Source organism: Nannospalax galili, unplaced genomic scaffold (assembly GCF_000622305.1).
Source record: "Nannospalax galili isolate Female #2095 unplaced genomic scaffold, S.galili_v1.0 scaffold290, whole genome shotgun sequence".
Classification (NCBI taxonomy): Eukaryota; Metazoa; Chordata; class Mammalia; order Rodentia; family Spalacidae; genus Nannospalax; species Nannospalax galili.
In genome coordinates this window covers 4,879,110-4,900,105 of record NW_008331486.1, presented here as the reverse complement: position 1 = coordinate 4,900,105, position 20,996 = coordinate 4,879,110, and the positions used below count along the sequence as shown (strand labels likewise).

The following is a 20,996-nucleotide window of genomic DNA, read 5'->3' as shown; positions in this document are numbered from 1 at the left end:
ATGACCTCATCTGTAAGATGTGATTGTAAGAGTTATACATCTTTTGGGGTAGTTGTCAAATTTCAATTAGTTTGCACAGACAAAGCATCCAGAAGATTGACTGGCATCTGCTATGTACATTGCTGTGAATAAGGAAAACCCCATCATGAAATATAGTTAGAGTACAGAACCTTCAGGATTTGGTGAGAAACTGAAGGAGCCATGGGTCATTTCCTGGTTTCTGAAATAGCAACAGAAAATACTACCATCCCCTCAGTGGTTTGGCATGGGGAAAGGGACAGTAGGTAGTGAGGACAGTCCGGATCATGTTGAGGTGCAGTTGCCTATGAGTCATCCCAGTAAAGATGTCCCAGTAGGTATTTGGGCAAACAGGTCTCTGGGTAGAAATCTGGATTAAATTTGGATCTGGGACTTACTGGCTTAAACTTGAGTCGTGAGAGGAGGTGCAGGTCATGTATGCAGGTGCAGCAAGCATGTATGAGGTAAAAAGAGGGACCAAGGAGAGTACCTGAGACAGAACTGGAGCACTCAGGTGGAAAGACAAGCAGAAGGGGAGGAGTCCTGGAAGAAGCCGAGAAGGGGAAGAAAGGAGGCAGGAGGAGCCCCCAGGAGCACGGCGAAGCTTGGGGAGGAGATGGTTTTAACAAGGTTCAGGGCTGCAAAGTAGTCATGAAAGATTAGGATGGAGAGCACCCACTGAGTTTGGTCTCAGAAGGCCTTTGGTGACCTTGGTGGGAGCAGTTAGGGTGGGAGTGAGGAGACAGCATCAGGAGAATGGTGGATGGGAAGTCAGGGAACTGGAGTAGGGATCAGACAGGGAACACAGAATGGCTGAAATGTGCATAATTAAAATATCTTCACATCTATTAAGCCAGAACGGCTTGAGATGATGCTTTGAAAGGTTGCAACAAACACAGTGATAACTGCCACAAATCAATTAAAAAGTGGAGTCCAGAAAGCACAGCACCCTCTTGCCCAGAAAGTAGCTGCTTTCATTAAATGGGAAGAGTAATTCAATATAAACTATTACTCATGCCTCAACAGTAACAGTGGGGGTGTGAAACTGTGGGTCTTTTCTGGTACATCAGTTGTGGTAGGGGACATCAGGTTGTTTTTTTTTTTGTTTGTTTTGTTTGTTTGTTTTTTTTTGGTATGATTTTTGCTGCTAAATTCACTTAGTGGGTAAAAGGGACACAAATGATAGTGCATCCCCTCTCTAGCAAAGAAATATCAAAGCTACTTCAGCTGTGGGATGGATGGATTGCCCTGTGAAGATGGTGATGTGCCCCAAGAAAGGAGAAAGCTGAAAGGTCTCAGTGTAAGGGCACCAAGCCCCAAGCTGCCTGCTAGAGGCTAGTTAATAAGCTAAATAAAGGTCTCCACTTCAGAGGGCCTGCAGAAGAGCCCTTGGTGTTCAGAGCCCATGCATGGAAGGCTGGAAAAAGACATTTGCTTCCCACATCTCCAATAGCACCGTAAGAAGGAAAAGCAATCCTCACACTCTGCTTGCTCATGGCACACCATCAGGTTCTACGGTTTTGATGGCAGACCTGCAAATTTGGAGGAAAACCCAGGTCTTTTCTGAGAGCAACTGAGAAAACTGAAAATACTTTCCCTCATCAGAGCAGTACACAAGGCATATCACTTACTATTTTGATCAAGTCAAAGATTTGCTTTTGGGTGGCTGGAGAGATGGTTCAGCCGTTTATGAGTGCTTGCTGCTCTTGAAGAGGACCCAGATTTGGTTCCAAGCACCCACATGAGGCAGCTCACAACCACCTGTAACTCCAGCTCCAGAGGCTTCAATGCCCTCTTCTGGCTTCCATGGGTACTGCACGAACATGGTGCACATAGAGACATGCAGGCACACACATACACATACACACACAGATATAAATAAAATCTTTTTAAAAAAAACGTTTGCTTTGGCCACAACTGACGATCTGAACTGCTAAGCTCTGCCCACTGATCTGAGACTGGAACAGGCATGTAGTGGACAGTGGAAGAGAGAGGACACCATGACACAAGATGGGCAAGGGCAAGGCTATGATTGATCAGGCACTGAGCAACTGTGTTCGGAGGCACATGAGATGTTTGTGTGCCAAGTACATAAGTAAACACCATCAAGGCAGGAAGCTGTTGAACTCTATTTCCAGGACTGAAGATTTCACTAAATAGGCAACATGGTTGCAGTTTGGACCTCTGGTTATAAAAAGGAAAGCATGACACTGGATTGCAATTTGAAAGTATCTTTTATAGTAAAGTCAGGCACCATATCCCACCACTAGGATGATCACTGAAGCCAAAGAATGCCCACACGAGGTGTAGGACCAGAGACCCAGCTGAGCTGAGGTGGCTGCAGCGGCAGAGAATGGCAGAGAGGCACAGAGAACATGGCCTGAGGAAGAGCCAGAGCACGTAGGAAAGAAGGACCTGTGTGGCCTGAGGGAAGAGATTCAGTGGTCACCCAGGGCCGGCAGAAGGCAGGCAGTGGGTGCTGGTGGTTCCAGTTTTGAGACTGGGGATCCTGCTATCTGGACCAGGCAGTTTGAGGGTGGCGCTTCCTGAGGCTGATTCTGTCTGGGAAGGACTGGGATATGCATCTGGTATTCTTACATGGTGTGTGTAGATATTAGTACAGTTCTGTGCCCCAGCTATCCATGTTGTTAACACAGACCTCAGTGCTCAAAATGGCCACTAAATGGCTGGTCAGGTGGTACTGATTTTTCCCTTGTTTTGTTGATGCTAGGAAGATGAGTCATAAACTCATATGGTAGAGAAAAGTAGGGTGGTGATGGGGAGCCAGAGTCAAAGTCATTTTACACAGCGGAGACAGGACATGTTGTTAAGGGCTGGATGGAGAAGTACTGTTTTGTTTGCATTCCACCTTCTGTTTTAAAGAGGATTTGAAGCAGCTTACTGAAATACAGCTTCCTCAAAGGATAAAATTAGACACGGAGCTTAACAAGGGAATGTTAGATGTGGGTAAACAAACGGAAAACAAGAATAAGATAGGACACATGTTATGTCTCTTAAAGCTGGTAGCAGCAAGCCACAAATAGAGCTCTGAGCTTCTTGGAAGCCACTGCAAAGAGGAAAACTCCTGTTCACTTACAGAGTTCCCCTGCTTAGATGATTGACAATGAACTGGCGTCTCTGGAGAAGTGTGGTCCTGAATAAATTTTTTAAAAGGAGACACTGTGACAGATTGATGAAAAGTCTTCAGCAGTATTCTGCAAGACATACCACACCAAAACCCACTCGGCTGCTTTCTACTCTGCTCACCAGAGCACGTTTCAAGGCTCAATGCCAAGGCATAGGCCAAGAAATGCAAGTCTGAGAGGGGCCAGGCAAGGTAAGTCAAGTGAGTTTGTAGTTGTCTAGCCAGGCTTGATCCGGGAATCAAATTGAAACCATTTAAGGTACGGACATCTCCTAGTGTAACTCTTGGACAGAAAACAATCTGAAATTGTATCTTTGAGTTCAGACTCCAAGCAGAGCTACTTGGCTGTTAAGAGTACTGGTGTTGGCTCCAATGACTGACCCCGTTTTCTTAGAAAACATGTTGTAAGCAGCAAGACCATCAGAATGTGGGCCTGTAGGAGATTCGGTAGGACTCATGGAGTCAGACTGACCTAGGTTTAAATGTCACCTCTGCCACTTGCTGGCTGTGAGACCTCAGACTGTCAGTGAATGGAACCCACTTAGTACCCATATATGGCTTCTGCACATCCACAGTATGAGGCATAGCCAGATAACACCTGCCTTATCGGGTTGTGTGTGAGCATTCAATATGTACCCTGCATCTCAAACAGTCAGCACAGTACATGGTAAGCATTCAGTAAATGCTAGAACTAATAATAACAATAACAAAATAATAGCCACAACAGAAGATTTCTAGTTCCATGGTAATCACATGATTAAGACCCTCAAGTTCTACTCACAGAAAAGAGTTGAAATAATTGTACCCTGGCAAAATTTCAAAGTAGGCAAGACTGATCACCTTCAGAAGCAGTTTAGATCATGCTAGTTGCTAGGAATGTGCCTAGACAGATGTGTGTCTTGAGGTCCCTTAGGGAGCTGACCTGCTGTGTAAGACTCAAATACAAGCCAGTATATCGGAGAACATCTGCCAAAATGGGGATTCTAGATGTAGAATGCTGAATTTTTGATGTCTTGATGCTCCTGAGGGAAATATGCTGTTATTGTCTCTAATCTCTCAATTTGGTAATACCACATGGAATATGATTTTGTCCATAAAACGCCCATGAAAACAAAAAGCACCCTCAGCTCCAAATGGAGAACAAAATTGCCCTCTGTTAGGGTTGCTGGACTGGCAGCTAAGTTACTCATTAGCGAAGGATTGTCTTTCTGAACAACAGTCCCCTGGGTATAGTTCATATTTGTGCCTGAGCAAAAATATAAATGACTACACATAAAACTTTGAAGGGGGCTGGGTAACAGCTCAGTCAGAAAAGTACTTGCTGCAGAAGCACACGGATCTGATCTTGGTCACCAGAATTCATGGTTAAAAAAAGAAAAAACCCAGGCATGGTGGCATGTGTCTATAACCCAATTGTGGGAGGTGAGGCAGGTGGGGCCCTGGGGCTTGCTGGCCAGCCAGCCTAGCCTAACTAGTAAGTTCCAAGTCAAATGAGAGACCCTATCTAAAAAAGCAAGGAGTAAGACACCTGAGGGATGACACCTGAGGTTGACCTCTGAACTCTACACACACGTGCACACACATACATGTATGCCTTTACATACACATGAACCCCCCAACCCAACCAAAATCAAGAACAACATAACAACAGAAAAAAAAACCTTTAAGGTCCCCCAATATTAAAATCTGCAGATGCCAAACAAGTTCATCATCAACCATTCAGACAGCACAAAAGCCAGGTATCTTTGGAGGCCACTGTGAGTTGCTAATAATAGAACTCTGTCACCCTCAGGGGAAGCATCTTTCTGCTTCTTTCCCACACAGCAGGCAAGCTCACCCATTAAGACACAAGCATCCACAGGAAAGAACGGCATTCTAGCCTGATCCCTAATCACCTACAGATGGTGACTCCCAGAAGCATCAAGAGGTAGGAGTGCATAATAATAAGCGGCTAGATGGAGCTGGGGAGAGGTCTACATTGTGCCATACCATGTATCACTTATACCACATCAGCTTCCTGTCTGTCCAGTCAAAGGCCAGAAAAGATCAATAAAAGCTACAAACAATCTTTTGCTTTCCCTGACAGGTTTCAATATGAAGTGATGAGGAATGGTTGATGGTGTAATAGCTGTGCCCTGCTTGGATGGCTGCCAGGGAAGACTGGACTTGCCATTTATCAGGGAGAAAAATGACATATATTGAGGTGGAACACAAGGCAAGATAATAAGTCTAACTATGTTGGTGGTGGTCAAAGACACTTGGTTTTTTCTTTCTTTACTGTTCATGGGTTAGACTATGCTCTAGTTTTACTCAAACGAGATTACTCAGTATTATTAAGTGACTAACGCTATGTGTTGTGCTTAGTACTGGGGCTACATTAGCAAACAAAACCCCCAAGTTTCTATTTTTGGGAAACTTATCATTCTTATTTATGGAATTAGTGAAAGTGGCAGGGAAAGAGTTAACCAGCAGAGGAAGAAATTTAATGCTTTTAAATCATCTAATGCATGAAGGGATGCTTGTGGACCCATGTAGGGGTTCCAGTTCAGTTCTGCTGTGTGTGTGTGTGTGTGTGTGTGTGTGTGTGTGTGTGTGTGCATGCACATACCTCCAGGTCCCATTCCTGGGTTTACAGGTGTGTGCCCCCATGCCTGGCTTGTTGTATGGGCGCTGAGGCTATGAATTCAGATCTTCATGTTTGTGAGGCAAGAACTTTACCCACTAAAGTCTCCCCAGCCCACTTCTGCTCTTATTTAAACAGTCTTTGTCTACATGCTTTTCAAGAGAGTCTGCCTTCTCCACCAACTTTGCTAAGGGGATGGTTCTAGAAGGTTGTTTGTACCAGATGACCCCACTATCCTGATACAATCCCAAATGAAGAGGAACCAATCCATAATGTTATATCTGAAATTTGAAACTAGAACTCAAAGAATAAAGAAGACGATGATGGGAACTAGGGCTAAATCATATAATCCAGGGAGATTTGGAGACTGGACATTAATTTAATAATTAAAACCATTTACCAAAACTTAGTATATAGCAGGCCTTGTGTTGGGTTCTAGAAATACAACAGTGAAGATGACAGTCATGGATCCCTGACTTCTACTAGATGAGCGAGTAGGAGGTAAATAAACAAATGAAACAGACACAATGCCAAGTTAAAGAACAGCAGGGGGGACCGATGTGGACTGGATGATCAGGGGAGCATTCTAAAGAGGCAGGATTTAAACTGAAGCCATGCGAGGCACTGGGGAAGTCCTTCCAGAAATCAAGTGCAGAGATCCTGGGGCAAGGATAAATGTAGTATGTTCTGGAGACCAGCAGACCAAAGTCAAAGCGTGGTAAGAGGTAGGAGATGAGAAAGATGGGTGGAATAAGGTTCCTAAGGGTTCTCGATAGTAAACGGTCCAGTTTGAATGACAAGGGCAACCAAAAAAGAAAAGACCTTGTGTTGTTAACATTTTAGAATATCATTCTATCGTAAGGCAGATTTATAGACCAATGAGAAAAAAGAGAAAGCCTACAAATTAAGTCAGATATATGGGCAAAACATTTTTTTTAGAAGGGTGTCATATCTTCACAGTCTTCAGCAAATAGTGCTGGGAAAGCTGAATGTGCTCATGTATGAGTGAGAAGGTGGACTCTCCACTCACACGTACACAGAGATGAACACAAAATAGATTCACAACATAAAACTATAAAGCTCTTAGAAGACACAGGATTGGAGATGCAAGGTGAAACTGAAAGAAGCCAGTTTATCAATAGAAGAGGAAGAGACAAGGAGAAAGGATGAGACATTATGTGGACCAGGGAGAAGAAGACAGCTTTCCTGTCCCCGGAGGCCCAGCTGTGCACCCCTCACTTCACTGCTGTGAGACTCATCTAGACCCTTCCAGCAAATTACAGTGGAGCTAGACTGAACACGTGCAGCTCATCCCAATGTTTCCTCAAAAGGAAACAAGTTCTTATGGCAGAAAGCACAGTTAAGGTTTGGGTGGGTTGAAGCCTGGGGACAGGACACAATGCTTGAGGCAGTTAGTTTTAGGAGTGAGACTGTGGCTCTTGGGAAGCTGACCAACTGACTTGTCTCTCCTCTCTCAGAACCCAGTCGCTCACAGGGTAGATCTTCAAAAACTATTTGTTGAGAGAGGACTGAAGAATTCTAGAGATCTGGGTTGCCAGAATCTTAACAAATTCATGTCCATCTGATACCTAGGGAATGTAACACTTAAGTCTGCCCTCATTACTGATTTGAATGGCCAAGCTTAGTTCTTCCCAAAGACTTTATACCTACTTTGTTCAAAGTCAACATTTACGCTAACTTTTCAACTTCCAGGTACCCTACAATGAAGTTTGAGTTCCAGGATGCCCAACACTTACTGGGTTTCCAACTACCTATTATCACTCCAGGTGAAGAAAAGTTAGACTCATTTTCTCATGAACACAGAACATACACATCAGTTTTTAAGTTTAATCATTCAGTAGGCTTTCATGTGCCTTAGTTTCACATTAGTAGATTCAGCCAACTGTGTGGAAAACCTTAGGCGGAAAAATCGCATCTATGCTGAACATGTGTGGACTGTTTTTTCTTGTTATTCCAGTATAATGACTAGCTGTGTAGCATTTATATTAGGTATTATCAAGAACCCAGAGATGATTTAATATATGTGGATGATGTGTGTCAGATATATGCAAAGATGTTATTTTATGTCAGGGACTTCAGCATCCTCAGATTTCAGTATCCAAGAAGGTTCTGGAACTAATCCCTCCACAGACACCCCGGACAACTGTACTGTGTCATGCAGAGGTGAGAGAGAACATCATCTTCCCTTAAAAAATGGGGAGTCACAATACCAAGAGATCTAAGCACCTAGATCCTGAAGTTGGAATTGTGTTCATTTTACCTTTCTTGGTCATTCCAACCATCAGTGTACATGGCATTCCTAATGTGAAGCCGCTAGGGCAACCTGGTATTACATTGATGAGCGCTTCAGTGTTGGGCTATCATTCTGAGGTTAAATGGTACCTCTGAAGACCACACATGAAGAAGCCATTTACAAAACAGTAAAATGAACAAAGAACAATGCAAAATTAATGCATGATTTTCATTACAACCATGAAGTGTACAGCTATAAAAAGACTGGAAGGTGCTGAAGGGAAAAACACTACACAGTGGTGAAACTGTCCATGGAATTTTAAAATCTATTTTACAATATTTTTAAAGGTCAACTATCAACACACACACACACACACACATACATGCACACACGCACACACACACTCACGCACATACACACACACTCATAGCCCCCGAGTACAATTGTGAACAATGGATTGAGGAACTTGCCATCCATGAGGTTGGGGATAACTTCTTGAAGGTGTGTTCTTCAGGTATGGTCCTGGGACCAACAACATCAATCTGGGAACTTGCTAGAAGCTCAGGTTGTGGGTTCCCTCTAGACCTGTTACACTTTTAATTCTCAGCAGCCTGTAATCTGATAAGCTGCCCAGATCATGCCAACAGTCACTCTACTCTCTCAAGTTTCATTCTGCTGTTCTGTGATTTCCACAAGTCCACAGAGTTAGTTCACCTGTCACCCATGTTGGTTCTCCAAGCTCCATTCTCGCTGTTTACAAGCACTCCATATTATGTCTCTGACCAAGTTCAAAGTCTTAACCCAACTCTGGAAGTTCTATGACTGCTACTGAATTTCATCTTTACAGCTAGTCAGCAGGTGTGTTCTAAGTGATGCATGTCCATCATCTCATTCCATCCTCATAGCAAACCTACCAGTAGACAACAGTAGTTTTCATAGTTTATGGATGAGAGAACCGAGGATGGAGAGGAGCTCAGGAGCATGTCATTAGTAAATGATGAGACAAAGATGAGTTCAGAGCACAAGCTTTGGGGTACAGACAAGTAACTTGAGTGATGACAGAGGCCAGCAGTGGAGCTAGGATGTGAACCAGCCCTGTCTGATCCCAGAGCCTGCTTGCTTTTTAACCTCTATATCCTGCTGCCTTACCTCTGCTAGATAGGATCCTTGGCCTTTGGGGCACATCATTGCCAGGAATCCTGCCCATCTATTCTTTGCCATCCCCTGCATTCCATGGTCCTTCACAAGGCTTTCCATACCACTTGCCTGAGGTCCTTGATTAGGGTGGGTCACTCCCTCCCTTTTCTCAACTCCTACCATTTTCTATCTGTCTCTCTTTCTCTCTATTTTCCAATTCCTGCTCTGAATTATACTCATGTCCTGGCTCCTAAGGCGACGCAGTGGTCTGAGTTGGCAGGTGGGGTGTTGAGAATGACTGACAGAACAGGCACCAGATGAGTCAATCAGTGTGCCTTTAATGTGGCTAAGGTCATTCTGTAGATAGTTTATGTGTCTAATCTGCTCAGCTGGAGGACAGAAAGCCCCTTAAGAACAAGGACCACTTCATTTATTTTGTACTTACTTGCTTGCAAGACTACCCAGTCTTGGGCCAGGCACATAGTTTACATGCTTAAAGTCAAGTAGAGTGCTACCGGCACACAACTCTGGTATAGACTGCTCTACTACTTAAACCTTCTAAGAGTTTAGCTTATCCCAATGGTATATAACTGGTTAATATACCAGTGGTTATAAGTAACTGATTTTTATTAGCAGAATAGTAGTGTTAATGTTATAGTGATAAATAATAATCAGGACAATTTATAAGCACACTTCCTGAAAACTGTTCAAATTCTATGCAATTGTGAAAAAAACCCTCAAAATTCTCTCTTTAAAAAAATTAAGGTTATTAATGGTTTCATTTTACCTCTACTGAGATGAAGATGCACTCTTTAAAATATCACCACAAACTCCAATGTCTCTTATTAGAAAAAAAATGGGTATTTTCCTTCTAGACATCTGTCATCTGTGATGGTTACTGATCTCATCCAACTAATGTGCTTTTAACAGGAAAAGAGGTTCTCATAAATATTCTAACTCCTGTCATACAGCCAGAAGGCAAAGGCATACAAAATCAGAACACAAGTTTTAATAATAATTAAACCTTAAAAACTACAGCTATAAACCTTCAGGAACAAGATAATATAAAAATAAAATGCTATATGTCTTAATTGATGTTATTTAATTCTATACACTCCTTAATAGAGAAAAATACCAAGCCACAACATTTTTTTTTCAATAAGCTGGAAGACATGAGATTAAAAGTACGTAACAAGGAAAAGCAGCAAAGATGATCAAATGGTCACAGTCTTCCAGTAGTTACTTATTCTACTTGGATCCTGACACTGTGCTCATACGATCTAACGGTAAATATACAACAAAAGATCTGATGAGCCTGGCAATCATCTCTAAATCTGAATCAATGTACCACCACCGAACAGACAGCATAAACTTACCAGCTCCACAGATCCATAATGCTTCCTACTGAAATCCCCACGTCTACAGCCTAGGTCTTCTGAGACAGAGCTGGAACAAAAATGCTTCATCAGTATTATACATAGCGATCTGGCCACACACCTTCTGTAAAAAAATCCACTACCATTTACAAAAAAGGGCTGCTAGGGAGCAGGCTTGCAGTGCCCGGGCGCCTCACTGCAGGGGAGCCTCCTTGCAACAGACACCGTCCCCAGCAGCCATTGCAGAGCCTGGCTTTCATGGAGCCCTCAGTAAAAAGAAAACCACCCGAGTCATTCCCTAGAAGTATAGACAAGGATTGAATTAAATATTTAGCTCATTTGGAATCGACTGAAATTTCCAAGGCTACTGGTGGTTTATAATTTCATTTTGGTATTACCAAAGGGGATAGAAGCCCTGCAGTAACTTGAGGCAAGAGACAAAGCTGCTGAACCAGATCTTGCAATTATCTTTTGCTTAAGAGAGTCTCTTTGTCCCAATATGCAATGTAAAAATAACCAGCATCACTTAAAGCTGTATTTTAAAGAGGAGACAAAAATTCCCAAATCCCTGTAGGCTCCCCGTCCCCTCCCTCAGCATTTAATTTAAGATTTTTATGTGCCAACATGAGAGAAGACCAGAACTAAGAGAAAACCTAAAAATCCAACATCTGAGCATATTTATTTTTGACACAGCAGCAGTTAATACTTCCCACCCTCTACTTCATCCCCAAACAGGCTTAAGTCAGATAAGAGAACTCACATGCATTATCGAGGAGCAATTAAAACAAAGATGAAAATTGTTACTGCATTTGCATCTTGCATGCATGGCTCCCCTCTCAAGAGGTACATATCTTATTGGCTACTTAGTATATCTGGGACTCCACAGAGTGCTCATAAAACCAACAGAGGTCCCCCCAAATATAAACAGTTTTAATAAGTTTGGCTCAAATGTCATGCAAACTCTAAGAAAACAGAAAATGAAATTCACAAGAATTACACATATATTCAAAATATTTGGGACTCTCACATGCAGAGACAGGTGCACTCAGTACCTTTTCATCCTTCCTTACAAGGTAGCTACATTTTCTAAATTACAGCCCTCCTGGTACATTCAGAGAGAGACTGACTCTGATGTTTAGCATCCACAGAACTGACTCTCTGCCAGGACACTGTTTGATAGGTTCCAAGAAAGACAGCATGACAGAAATGAGATTAGAGAGTCTAATGGTATTCTGCCTCCACCATTGCACAGAGATGGCTGAATTAATCTTATATGAGAAATTTAACCTTTTCTTGTCCTTAATCCATTAGCTGAAAATGTGTGACCAATCAATGGAGGCCGTTTGGAAGGGGGTGCCAGGTCTTACCCAGGGTACCCTCCTGTTTTGACTGACATACTTTTCTCCCCCCACTCCAAAAAAGAAAAAAAGAAACTGAAAGAAACTAAAATAACTTCCCTCAGTGGTCTATTCCAATCTGGCCTCCCTGCCCATTCTTTGAACCCAGTATGAAAATCCTCTTGGAGATACTGTTTGTATCTGCCATGGTCTTGTTCCAAGGTCCTTTTCTAGAGGCCTTGGTCACCAACAGACAGTAGACTCCCATGAGAGGAGGGTCTGCGCATGGACAGAGATCAGGCAGAGTGGATGCTCTGTCTGCCTAGACTACAACTCAGACTAACCAAAATGAAATCAACGTTAGCAGTAGTTCTAACCCAATTACCCCTAACATGAAAAGAGAAGAGATATGGGACTCTGGGCCCCTCCTTGTACTGCCCTCAGTACCACCAAGGTACCAGGAATAATTGTTACTTCTAGGACGTGGTCCCAGCTCCATACCTTTGTCAACAGCCAGGAGCAAACGCAAAAAGATGAGAACTTGAAGCCCACCCCCACCCCTTTTACATGTGGGTATAAGCTAAAAGAAATTTTCCAGCCAAGGAAATGACACGTTGGGTTTCTGTTTGTTGTTTGTTTGCTTGTTGCAGTGCTGGGACTCAAACCTACGACCTCACAAATGGTAGGCAAGTGAGGCTCCACTACTGAGTCACACACTACATTCCCAGAATATCTACCTTCCCGAGATGCCTCTCAGAGGTAAAGCAGCACCGCATGGAAACAACTAAGGGAGCTATAGCTACTGAATACTTGCTGTCTGTTGTCCCTTTCCTCCTTTTAATTATATTCCTTTAGCACTCTGTAGAGGTTGCTCACAGTGGGAACCAAGCTTAGGGCACATTGTTTGGGTTGCGGGAGGTATTCAAAGCAGCTATGTCAGAAAGCCCTCCCTCCCCAGGCATCTAGCACAAGGGTCCCCAGTAGTAGGAACCACCCAAAGTTCTATGAGGAGCTCTGATCTCTTGCAGTCCTAGTGTCCTGCCCACTGCCTTGCACATGGTGGACATGCTTTCATGAAGATGTTTGTGCACTGTCTGGATCTTACTAGCTAGTGCTTGATAGCATCCCTTGCAAGCACCCAGGGAGGCTGCCTGTTGCCTTTTTCCCTAATGGGTCACTGTCTTTAGTCTCTCAGCCCAGGAAGGCCTGTGCCACAAGGTAAGTGCCACTGCGGTTACTACATTGACAAACCTATTCCTTTTTCTGGGGCTCTCTGTTGGGGTATGTTTGCTACCTCCTCTCATGGTATGTGAGACCAAGGGACCCAGCTGTGGTCAAGACCGTATGGGGCACAAGTGGTGTGAACCACTTTCAGACACATGCCCTGGAGGTGTGACAGCCTTCCTGGTAAGCCAGCTGGATAGAAGATGCTTAAGAACCAAAGCAGGGCAGAGCTTCAAGGTGAACAGGAGGTGCACACTTACCAAAGCACTATGTTACCTGGACTAACACAGAAAGTAGTGTTTTACACTGGGTGCTGTGACCACAGCCATGCAAAATTCGTGGCATAGATTCAGTGGACAGACAGAAGTAGTGAGGAAGCTGATTCTAAGGGCTGCAAAAGTGGTAATCTGCCTTACCCAGCAGCAAACAATTTGGCAAAAGTCAGATCTACAGCAATTTAGAAGGTGGCCCATGTACCATCTGAGGCTGCAGCTCCTGGAAGCTAGGTTTGATGGAATCAGGTAAAGTCATGTTCTGGCTCCTGTTGGCCTACTTTGGCAAGGCTTTTTTCACAGGGTTCTCGAGAAGCAAGCTCTGGAAAGAACTAGATGGGTGTGCTGGCTAGTTTTTTATTATCAACTAGACAGAAAGTAGAATCACCTGGGAAGAGGGAAGCTCAGCAGTAGAATTTCCCTGATCATGTCTGTGAGAGATTATCTTGATTGATGACTGATGTGGGAGGGCCCAACCCACTGTAGGAGGCACCATCCCTTGGTAGGTCAGCCCAGGCTTTTTAAGAAAGCTAACTGACTATGAGCCAGTAAGCAGCATCCCTCCATGGTTTCTGTTTCAAGTTCCTGCCCTGACTTCCCTCAATGATGGACTGTGACCTAAAAGTATAAGCTGAAATAAACCCTTAGTCAGAGTGTTTATAACACAGCAACAGAAAAGCAAACTAGTAAAAATGGGTTTAAGTCAAGATACAAAGGTATACAGAGACTCCAGGGACCAAGAGCCTCAAGGGCTTCAAAAATCAGTTTCTGGACCCCAAATAAGAAGCCTTCTGGTCAATAAAACACTGGGTATGATAGGTGCTTTTTCCAATATAGTGAGGAACATTTCCTCTGAACAATCTGTGGTCTATATTCTCATCCACTGGCTGAATGGTGAGGACCCAGAAGACCAAGATGGATAGAACTTTAACAGAAGGGTTGATCTTGAGTGACTACTGAGATGGTCCCAGCTAGAATACCCTTACCATATTGTTTGAAATCACTAAGAGTCAGGGTTTATCTATTAATTCATTTAAATTAACTGATTTTTCAGTACCAGGGATTGAACCTAGGACTTCATGTGTGCTTGGCCATTGCTCTACCACGGAGCTGTATCTCTAGCCCATTTTTTCACATTCTATTTTGAGACAGACAGGGTCTTGCAAAATTACCCAAGCTGGTTTTGAACTTCAAATCCTCCTCTCAGTCTCCAGAGTAGCTGAGATTACAGGCCTGAACCCCAGGCCCAGCGTAACAGGCAACCTTTTGTACTGGATGAACCCTTGTGCTTGGATGCCCTGGGGAGAGAAGGCTTTCTGACATAGCTACTTTGAATGCTTCCTGCAACCTAAGAAACGTACCCCAAGCCTGGTTCCCACCATGAACAAACTCTCTGTGGATAACTAAAGGTTGCATATGAACAACTTCCACAGAGGGAGATGTAGAAGGCTGATGGACCAGGACGACTAGGGGTTGGCAATCTACAGTCTTTGAGAGCAGTTTTCTTGGAACACAACCACACCCACTCATTACGGACTCTCCATCTGCTTCAGCATTACAGGGGGCTTGAGTAGTTTCAACAGAAACCCTGAAGGCTCATCAAGCCCAAGCTATCTACTAAGTGACCCTTAAAACACTGTCATCCCCTGCAGATTTCTCACGAATCCCTACGGTTGGTCTCAATCCTATCTATAAACTTCAACTCCTTATGTCCATAAAAACACATACTCTAACTCCCTGGGAGAGCTCTGTGAAAATGCAGATTCCTTGGTCTTGTTCCCAGAGGCTGTGTTCAGCCCATCTGTGATCTTAAAAAGCAGCTAGGAGATTCTACTGCAGGTGGTCAACAGCTGATTATTTGAAAGCTACAGGTTTTTCTAGATGCCTCTGGAATTCCTGGGAAACCGGTTAACCTTGCTGCAGTACTTTTATAAGAAAGCTCGAGACCTAGGTCAAACTTTCTGTCAGAGTGTGTGTGTGTGTGTGTGTGTGTGTGTGTGTGTGTGTGTGTGTACGTGTTCAACTACAGCTGCAGTCACAGACCTGGACTCTTAGCCTCTCTGGACATTAGTCCCCTTATCTTTAAATTGGAGATGAAAATACCCTTTGCTAAACAGGATTACAAGGAATCGATAAGGAAAAGCAGACAGTATACTGAACAGAATGTTTACTACATGAAAACTCTGAATGTTAGCTATTATTATTGTTCTATTGTTACTATGAATTCCTCTCAGGTTTTTAGAGTGATCTAGGAAGAGGAACTCAGCATAAATAATCATTAACTTTTAAAAGAATTTTAACTAAAATACCTCTTTCCCTTCTTGCAGCAGTTAAGGGAGACCTGGATCCAGACATCAGTCTTCCTGGCACCAGGCTGAGAGGAACATTCCAGTTCAGCATCCCAGCTCCTCCCTAAGAGTGCTGGCTTAGAAGAATCACTTCACTTACAAAATACTCAGGACCTATTGTTGCCATGAAATGGAATGAGACAAGTGAAGCCTGGCTTCAGTGTGCCACCAGAAGCAGGCAGGTGTCGACAGGAAACAAGGAGTTTCCAATTCTCCATGTTCCATGTAGACCAGGCTCTAAACAGAAACACTTCTGTTTCAGCAAATTGATGTGTAAGGATAGTGGATCATGCTTTGCCATGCACAGCATGGAGGACCTCCATGTTAAATCTCTACATATGGCCTAAGATGGCAGCAAAGCCTTCTGCTCCACACAGAAGCTAGACAAATTGTTGTAACATAAGTCAGCTTCCTGGAAAGCAGGATCATGCCCTCTGAAGGGTCAAGAGCTGCTGAAACTAAGGAACTAAGAGAAGTCAGGTGGTGGCTTCCCAAGGGGAAACGCTCCCATCTGGCCCTGAGATCGGTGGCAACCCTCACAACTGACCAGACCCACCTGGCCAGGCTTCCATGGGTCCAAGCTCCAGAGGAAGGATTAAAGCCAACAGCAGTAATGAACACTCTGGGTCAGCAAACAGAGTCTATGAGAAGCACCAGATAGGTTTCTGAAGTCCACGAACAGGAGAATTCAACATCAAGGACGCAAGCAGTAGGCCTCAGCCCCCGTGACAAGCAGGTAGCAGGACACAGATGGAAGGGATCCCCCTAATGAGGGCCAAAGAAACTTTTTAATGCTGCCAGACTACAGTTTTAGACTTGGAGGGAGCCCAGGGTTTCCTAACAACAGGTACTAGAAATAGCTCATGACACAGGAGGGACCAGTTGTCTTGCCTCCTGAAGATATATCAAGTAACAACAGAAAGGCAGAGAGATGATTATACATTCATATCTACTGATGACCATACAAGAATTTTTTCACTTTTGAAGGCCAGGAAGACAGCAGAAAGTAGGAAGTAAGCAGGAGGATTTCTAGAGTGAATGGGTCCAAGAAATCAGGGTACGTTGATTCTTAGAACTCCTTAGACAGCTCTTCTGCACTGTTTCGGCAGGGGGGCGGGGGAGTCCAGTACCATGTACTCCTTGTGCTAAGATGTTAAGTTTACTCCCAATTAGCAAGATGTACCAACCCCCCAAGTGGTCAGTCCTAGATTTGAATCCAGTCACTGCCTTTGTGACCTCAGGCAAGTTTCTTAAGCTCTGAGTCTGTGTCCTCTCCTGTAACATGGATTTAAAATAGTATCCATTTCTGGGGCTGGAGAGATGTAAGAACACTGGCTGTTCTTGCAGAGGACCCAGGTTCGGTTCCCAGCACCCATATGGCAGCTAACAACCGTCTGTAACTCCAGTTCCAAGGGATCTGATACCCTCTTCTGACCTCTGTGGGTATTGCATGACACGAGTGCACTTACACATGAAGGCAATACACTCATACACACAAAATAAAAAAATAATAAAAATTAAAAAGAATACTATGTTTCTGAGGGGGGTTAAAAGAGATTATAAGGTGCTTAGCACCACATAGGTACTAAATATATGTGATTCTAACCACCAGAAGCCATATCAATCTTGGACACCACCACACCCTAATGCATCTTGCACAGTGATTATCCGCATAGGCTGCTCAGTAAATATTGGCTCCTAAGTTAATTATGCATAAATGCTTACCTCTGCTTTCCTTTGCTCTACCTGCACACAGGTGGCTTTCTGCCCCTTTTGCCTCCTCTACTTCCTACTATTTTCTCAGATGCATTTGACATCATTTCAGCATCATTTCTCATGCCAGTCCTTTTTCCTCTAATGCTTTTGGAATGTATTCTTGTTTGTTTTGTTGATTGTTTTTTCATAGGGTCTCCCTAACCACAGCTCACCTGGAAGTCACAATGTGAACCAGGGTGGCCTCAATCTTGCAGATTCACTGGCCTCTGTTCTGGAGGGCTGGGATAAAAGGCACACGCCACCATGCCCGATGTGTTCTTTTTATAACGTTTATGTGTCTACTAAGTTTCTGAGGAAGACACGTGACCCAGATCCTACCTGGTCCTACAGCAATGTACTGCACAGTTCCCTTCACTGACCATCTCTACAAGAGTCTTTAAAACTGTTGCTCTGAAATAAACAGTGGTGACCAATGCAAATATTGGAGATGTAAAGATGCCAGGTGCTCACTGTGGATGGGAATGGAAAATACCTTCTGATGAAATGAAACACACAGTTACCATATGACCCAGCAACTGCACCCCAGGGTGTTTACTCCAGAAGAATGAAAATGTTGCATTCACAAGAACCTGTGTAAAACATGTCCAGAGGGTTTATTCATAATAGCTCTAAACTAGAAACAACTCAGATATCACTCTAGGGGCAAAGCATTAAAATGCAACATACTTACACCATGGAATACAACTCAGCAACTAAAGGAAACACAAATGTTATACACAACTTTCCAGGGAGATTTGGTGTGTGTATTTAGCCAATCCCCTCTACATGATTCTATTTATAGAACACTTTTTTCTGTCTCGTGTAGCCCAGGCTGGTCTTGAATTCACTGTGTGGCTGGAGATGACCTTGAACTCCTGATCCTCCTGCTTCATTTCTTGAGTGCTGGGATTACAGGCATGCAACACCACACCTGGCTTTATATAGCATTCTTGAAATAACAAACTTCTAGATGGAAGGGGGTGGGGTGGTTTTCACAGACACCTCAGGAGAGATGGAACTATTCTGTTTCTTATCTGTGGCAGTGGGCGCAATCATCTACACATGTGAGCAAACTACACCCACAACCGGGGAGATCTAAGCAGGACCAGTGGACTGACAATGTCAGTTTCCTAGCTGTGATACTGTCTACAGGAATGCAAGAAGCTGGGGGAAGAAACTGAGAAGGGCACAAGGCTCTCCCTGGCTCATTTCTTACAACTGCATAGAAATCTATGGTCATATGACAAAACAGTTTAATTAAAAGTTGGGTGCGGTGGGGCACATGTAGCTCCAGCTGCTTAGGAAACCGAGGCAGGAGGATTGCTTGAGCCCTCCAATTCAAGGCCAGTGGGGACAACCTAGCAAAGCTCCATTTTATACAAAAGAAAAAGTTCAATGAAAAAATAACATTTATCTGGGGCCGAGGGGATGGCTCAGTGGGTAAAGTGCTTGCCACACAAGCCTGAGGACTTGAGTTCAGACTCCCAGCACTGACATAAAATCTGGGTACAGAAGCGCCAATTTGTAGCCCCAGCACTGCAAGGACCTCTGGCCTCCACATACATTCAAACATTCATGTATGTGCACCCCCCCCATATGCAAGAACCCATACATATACACACCACACACAGGAAAAAAAAAAATCATGTATCTAAGTCCGAATTCTTTCACTCATTCAATGAGCAGTACTGAGCACATACATGGTACCAGGTAGTCTGCCAGGTGCTAAACTCATGAGGCATGGTCTTTGCTCATAGAACTTACAGTGCAATGGGAAAGAGAAATCCAGAGCCTGTCAGACTTCCCAAGGGGTGTGTTCAAAGTGCCTGCCTACCGCATATTTGGTTCATTGTAACACAGCCTCTTAGCACATGCAAAGTCTAGGTCTGTCACACGCTTTTCAGCTCAAGACCCACCATCTGTGCACACCTAGGAGACTCTCCTGCCAAGTGGATCATCTGCACCCCCACCCCTCCTTTCCTTTCCAAGTTTTCAGTGACAATTCTGGTTTCCATAAGGTCAAGACTAGAGGGTTTTCTGACTCAGAGTATAATTTGTTTTGGGAAAACACTGCTCCACATGCAAGCTACAAACACATGACAAAAGGTTTTAAACAGAAGCTTAAAGATTAAAATCAACCAACATCAGGAGTTGCTGCCCACCTCTCTCAACCCCCTGCAGATCTTTGAGGAAATCCCTCTGTGCTGGTTAGTTTTTACTGCCAACTTGATACAAACCTGAGACACTTGTGAAAGAGAAACTTCAATTGAAGCATTTCCTTGATCAGATTGGCCTGTTGCCATGTCTGTGAGAGATTGTCTTGACTGACAATTGATGTCCCTCCCACTGCCAGTGAACTATTCCTAGACAGGTGGGCCTGGGCTGTATAAGAAAGGTAGCTGAGCATGAGCCAGTGACTGAGTTTCTCCATGGTTCCTGCCTAGGGTACCTGCCCTGACTTCCCTCAATGACACACTGTGACCTGGGAGTGTGAGCCAAATAGAGCCTTTCCTCCCCCAAGTTTCTTTTGCTCCAAGTGTTTTTATTGCAGCAACAGAGCTCAAACTAGAATACCCTTCAAAGTCTGCCTCCCCAGGTTCTCAGTGTTTCCCATCTGGAATTCCCAAGTTCTGCTATAACTAACCCAGATCACACAGACACACCATTCACAGTGGATTCTTTCCCACAGTGCCCAAGCAGCCAGAACTGAAGAGCACCGAGGGTACTGTCCCCTTGCTATGCAGTGTGATCCTTGCACCGAAGCTGGTTAGAAATGCAGGATCCCAGACCTATCTCTAGACCTGATGACGCAGAATCAGCATTCTGACCAGGTCTTCCAGGATGCATAAGCACACTGAAATCTGAGAAGCAGGGATCCTGGGCCTTGGTGCACAGACCCATCTTCGTATCAGAATCGTTTGTACTTCTTCCTTTGACTTGTTTTATTATGAAATATTTCAGGATCATAAAGAATGACAGAGAACTATGTAAGGAACACTACAGATACACTTGAAACCCCAGAGGCCTTGCCCTGGCCCCATTTTCATCTCACTCCTCCAACAGCTATGAACTAATTAGGCCTCTATTTCCTGCTCCTATTTTTATACCTCTACAACCTATGTACAGAAGCAGTGTACTGCACTCTGTCACATGCTTTAATTTTTTACACAAATGAACACCTTGCCATGTATGTCTTCACGCAACTAACTTCTCCAATTAAACAATATACCTTTGAGATCTAGACCTGTAGACACCTGTAGCTCTAATTCATTCACTTAACCTGAGATAGAGTGTCCTGAATATCACCCCCTCTTTTTTTTTTTTAATGTGTATGCATGTATTGCCTGCATGTAGGTAAGTGCACCCATCGTGCAATGCCCTCGGAGGTCAGAAGAGGTTGTTGGATCCCTGGGACTGGACTTACAGACAGGTGTTAGCTGCCATGTGGGTGCTGGGATTTGAACCCAGGTCTTCTGCAAGAACAGTCAGTGTTCTTAACCACTGAGA

The 20,996-nt window shown here is 43.9% G+C and overlaps 1 protein-coding gene across 4 annotated transcripts in view; it reads right to left on the bottom strand.

Annotated features, from left to right (window-relative positions):
- Positions 1-20,996, bottom strand: part of Garnl3 (GTPase activating Rap/RanGAP domain like 3) — a gene marked incomplete in the record, with an annotated part of 193,617 nt that overhangs the window by 136,389 nt on the left and 36,232 nt on the right. For 3 of the 4 annotated variants that reach the window (XM_029559731.1, XM_008824990.3, XM_029559734.1), the window contains 1 exon segment: positions 10,554-10,623. In XM_029559731.1, the coding sequence (XP_029415591.1) occupies positions 10,554-10,623 (70 nt within the window). 4 annotated transcript variants of the gene reach the window in all.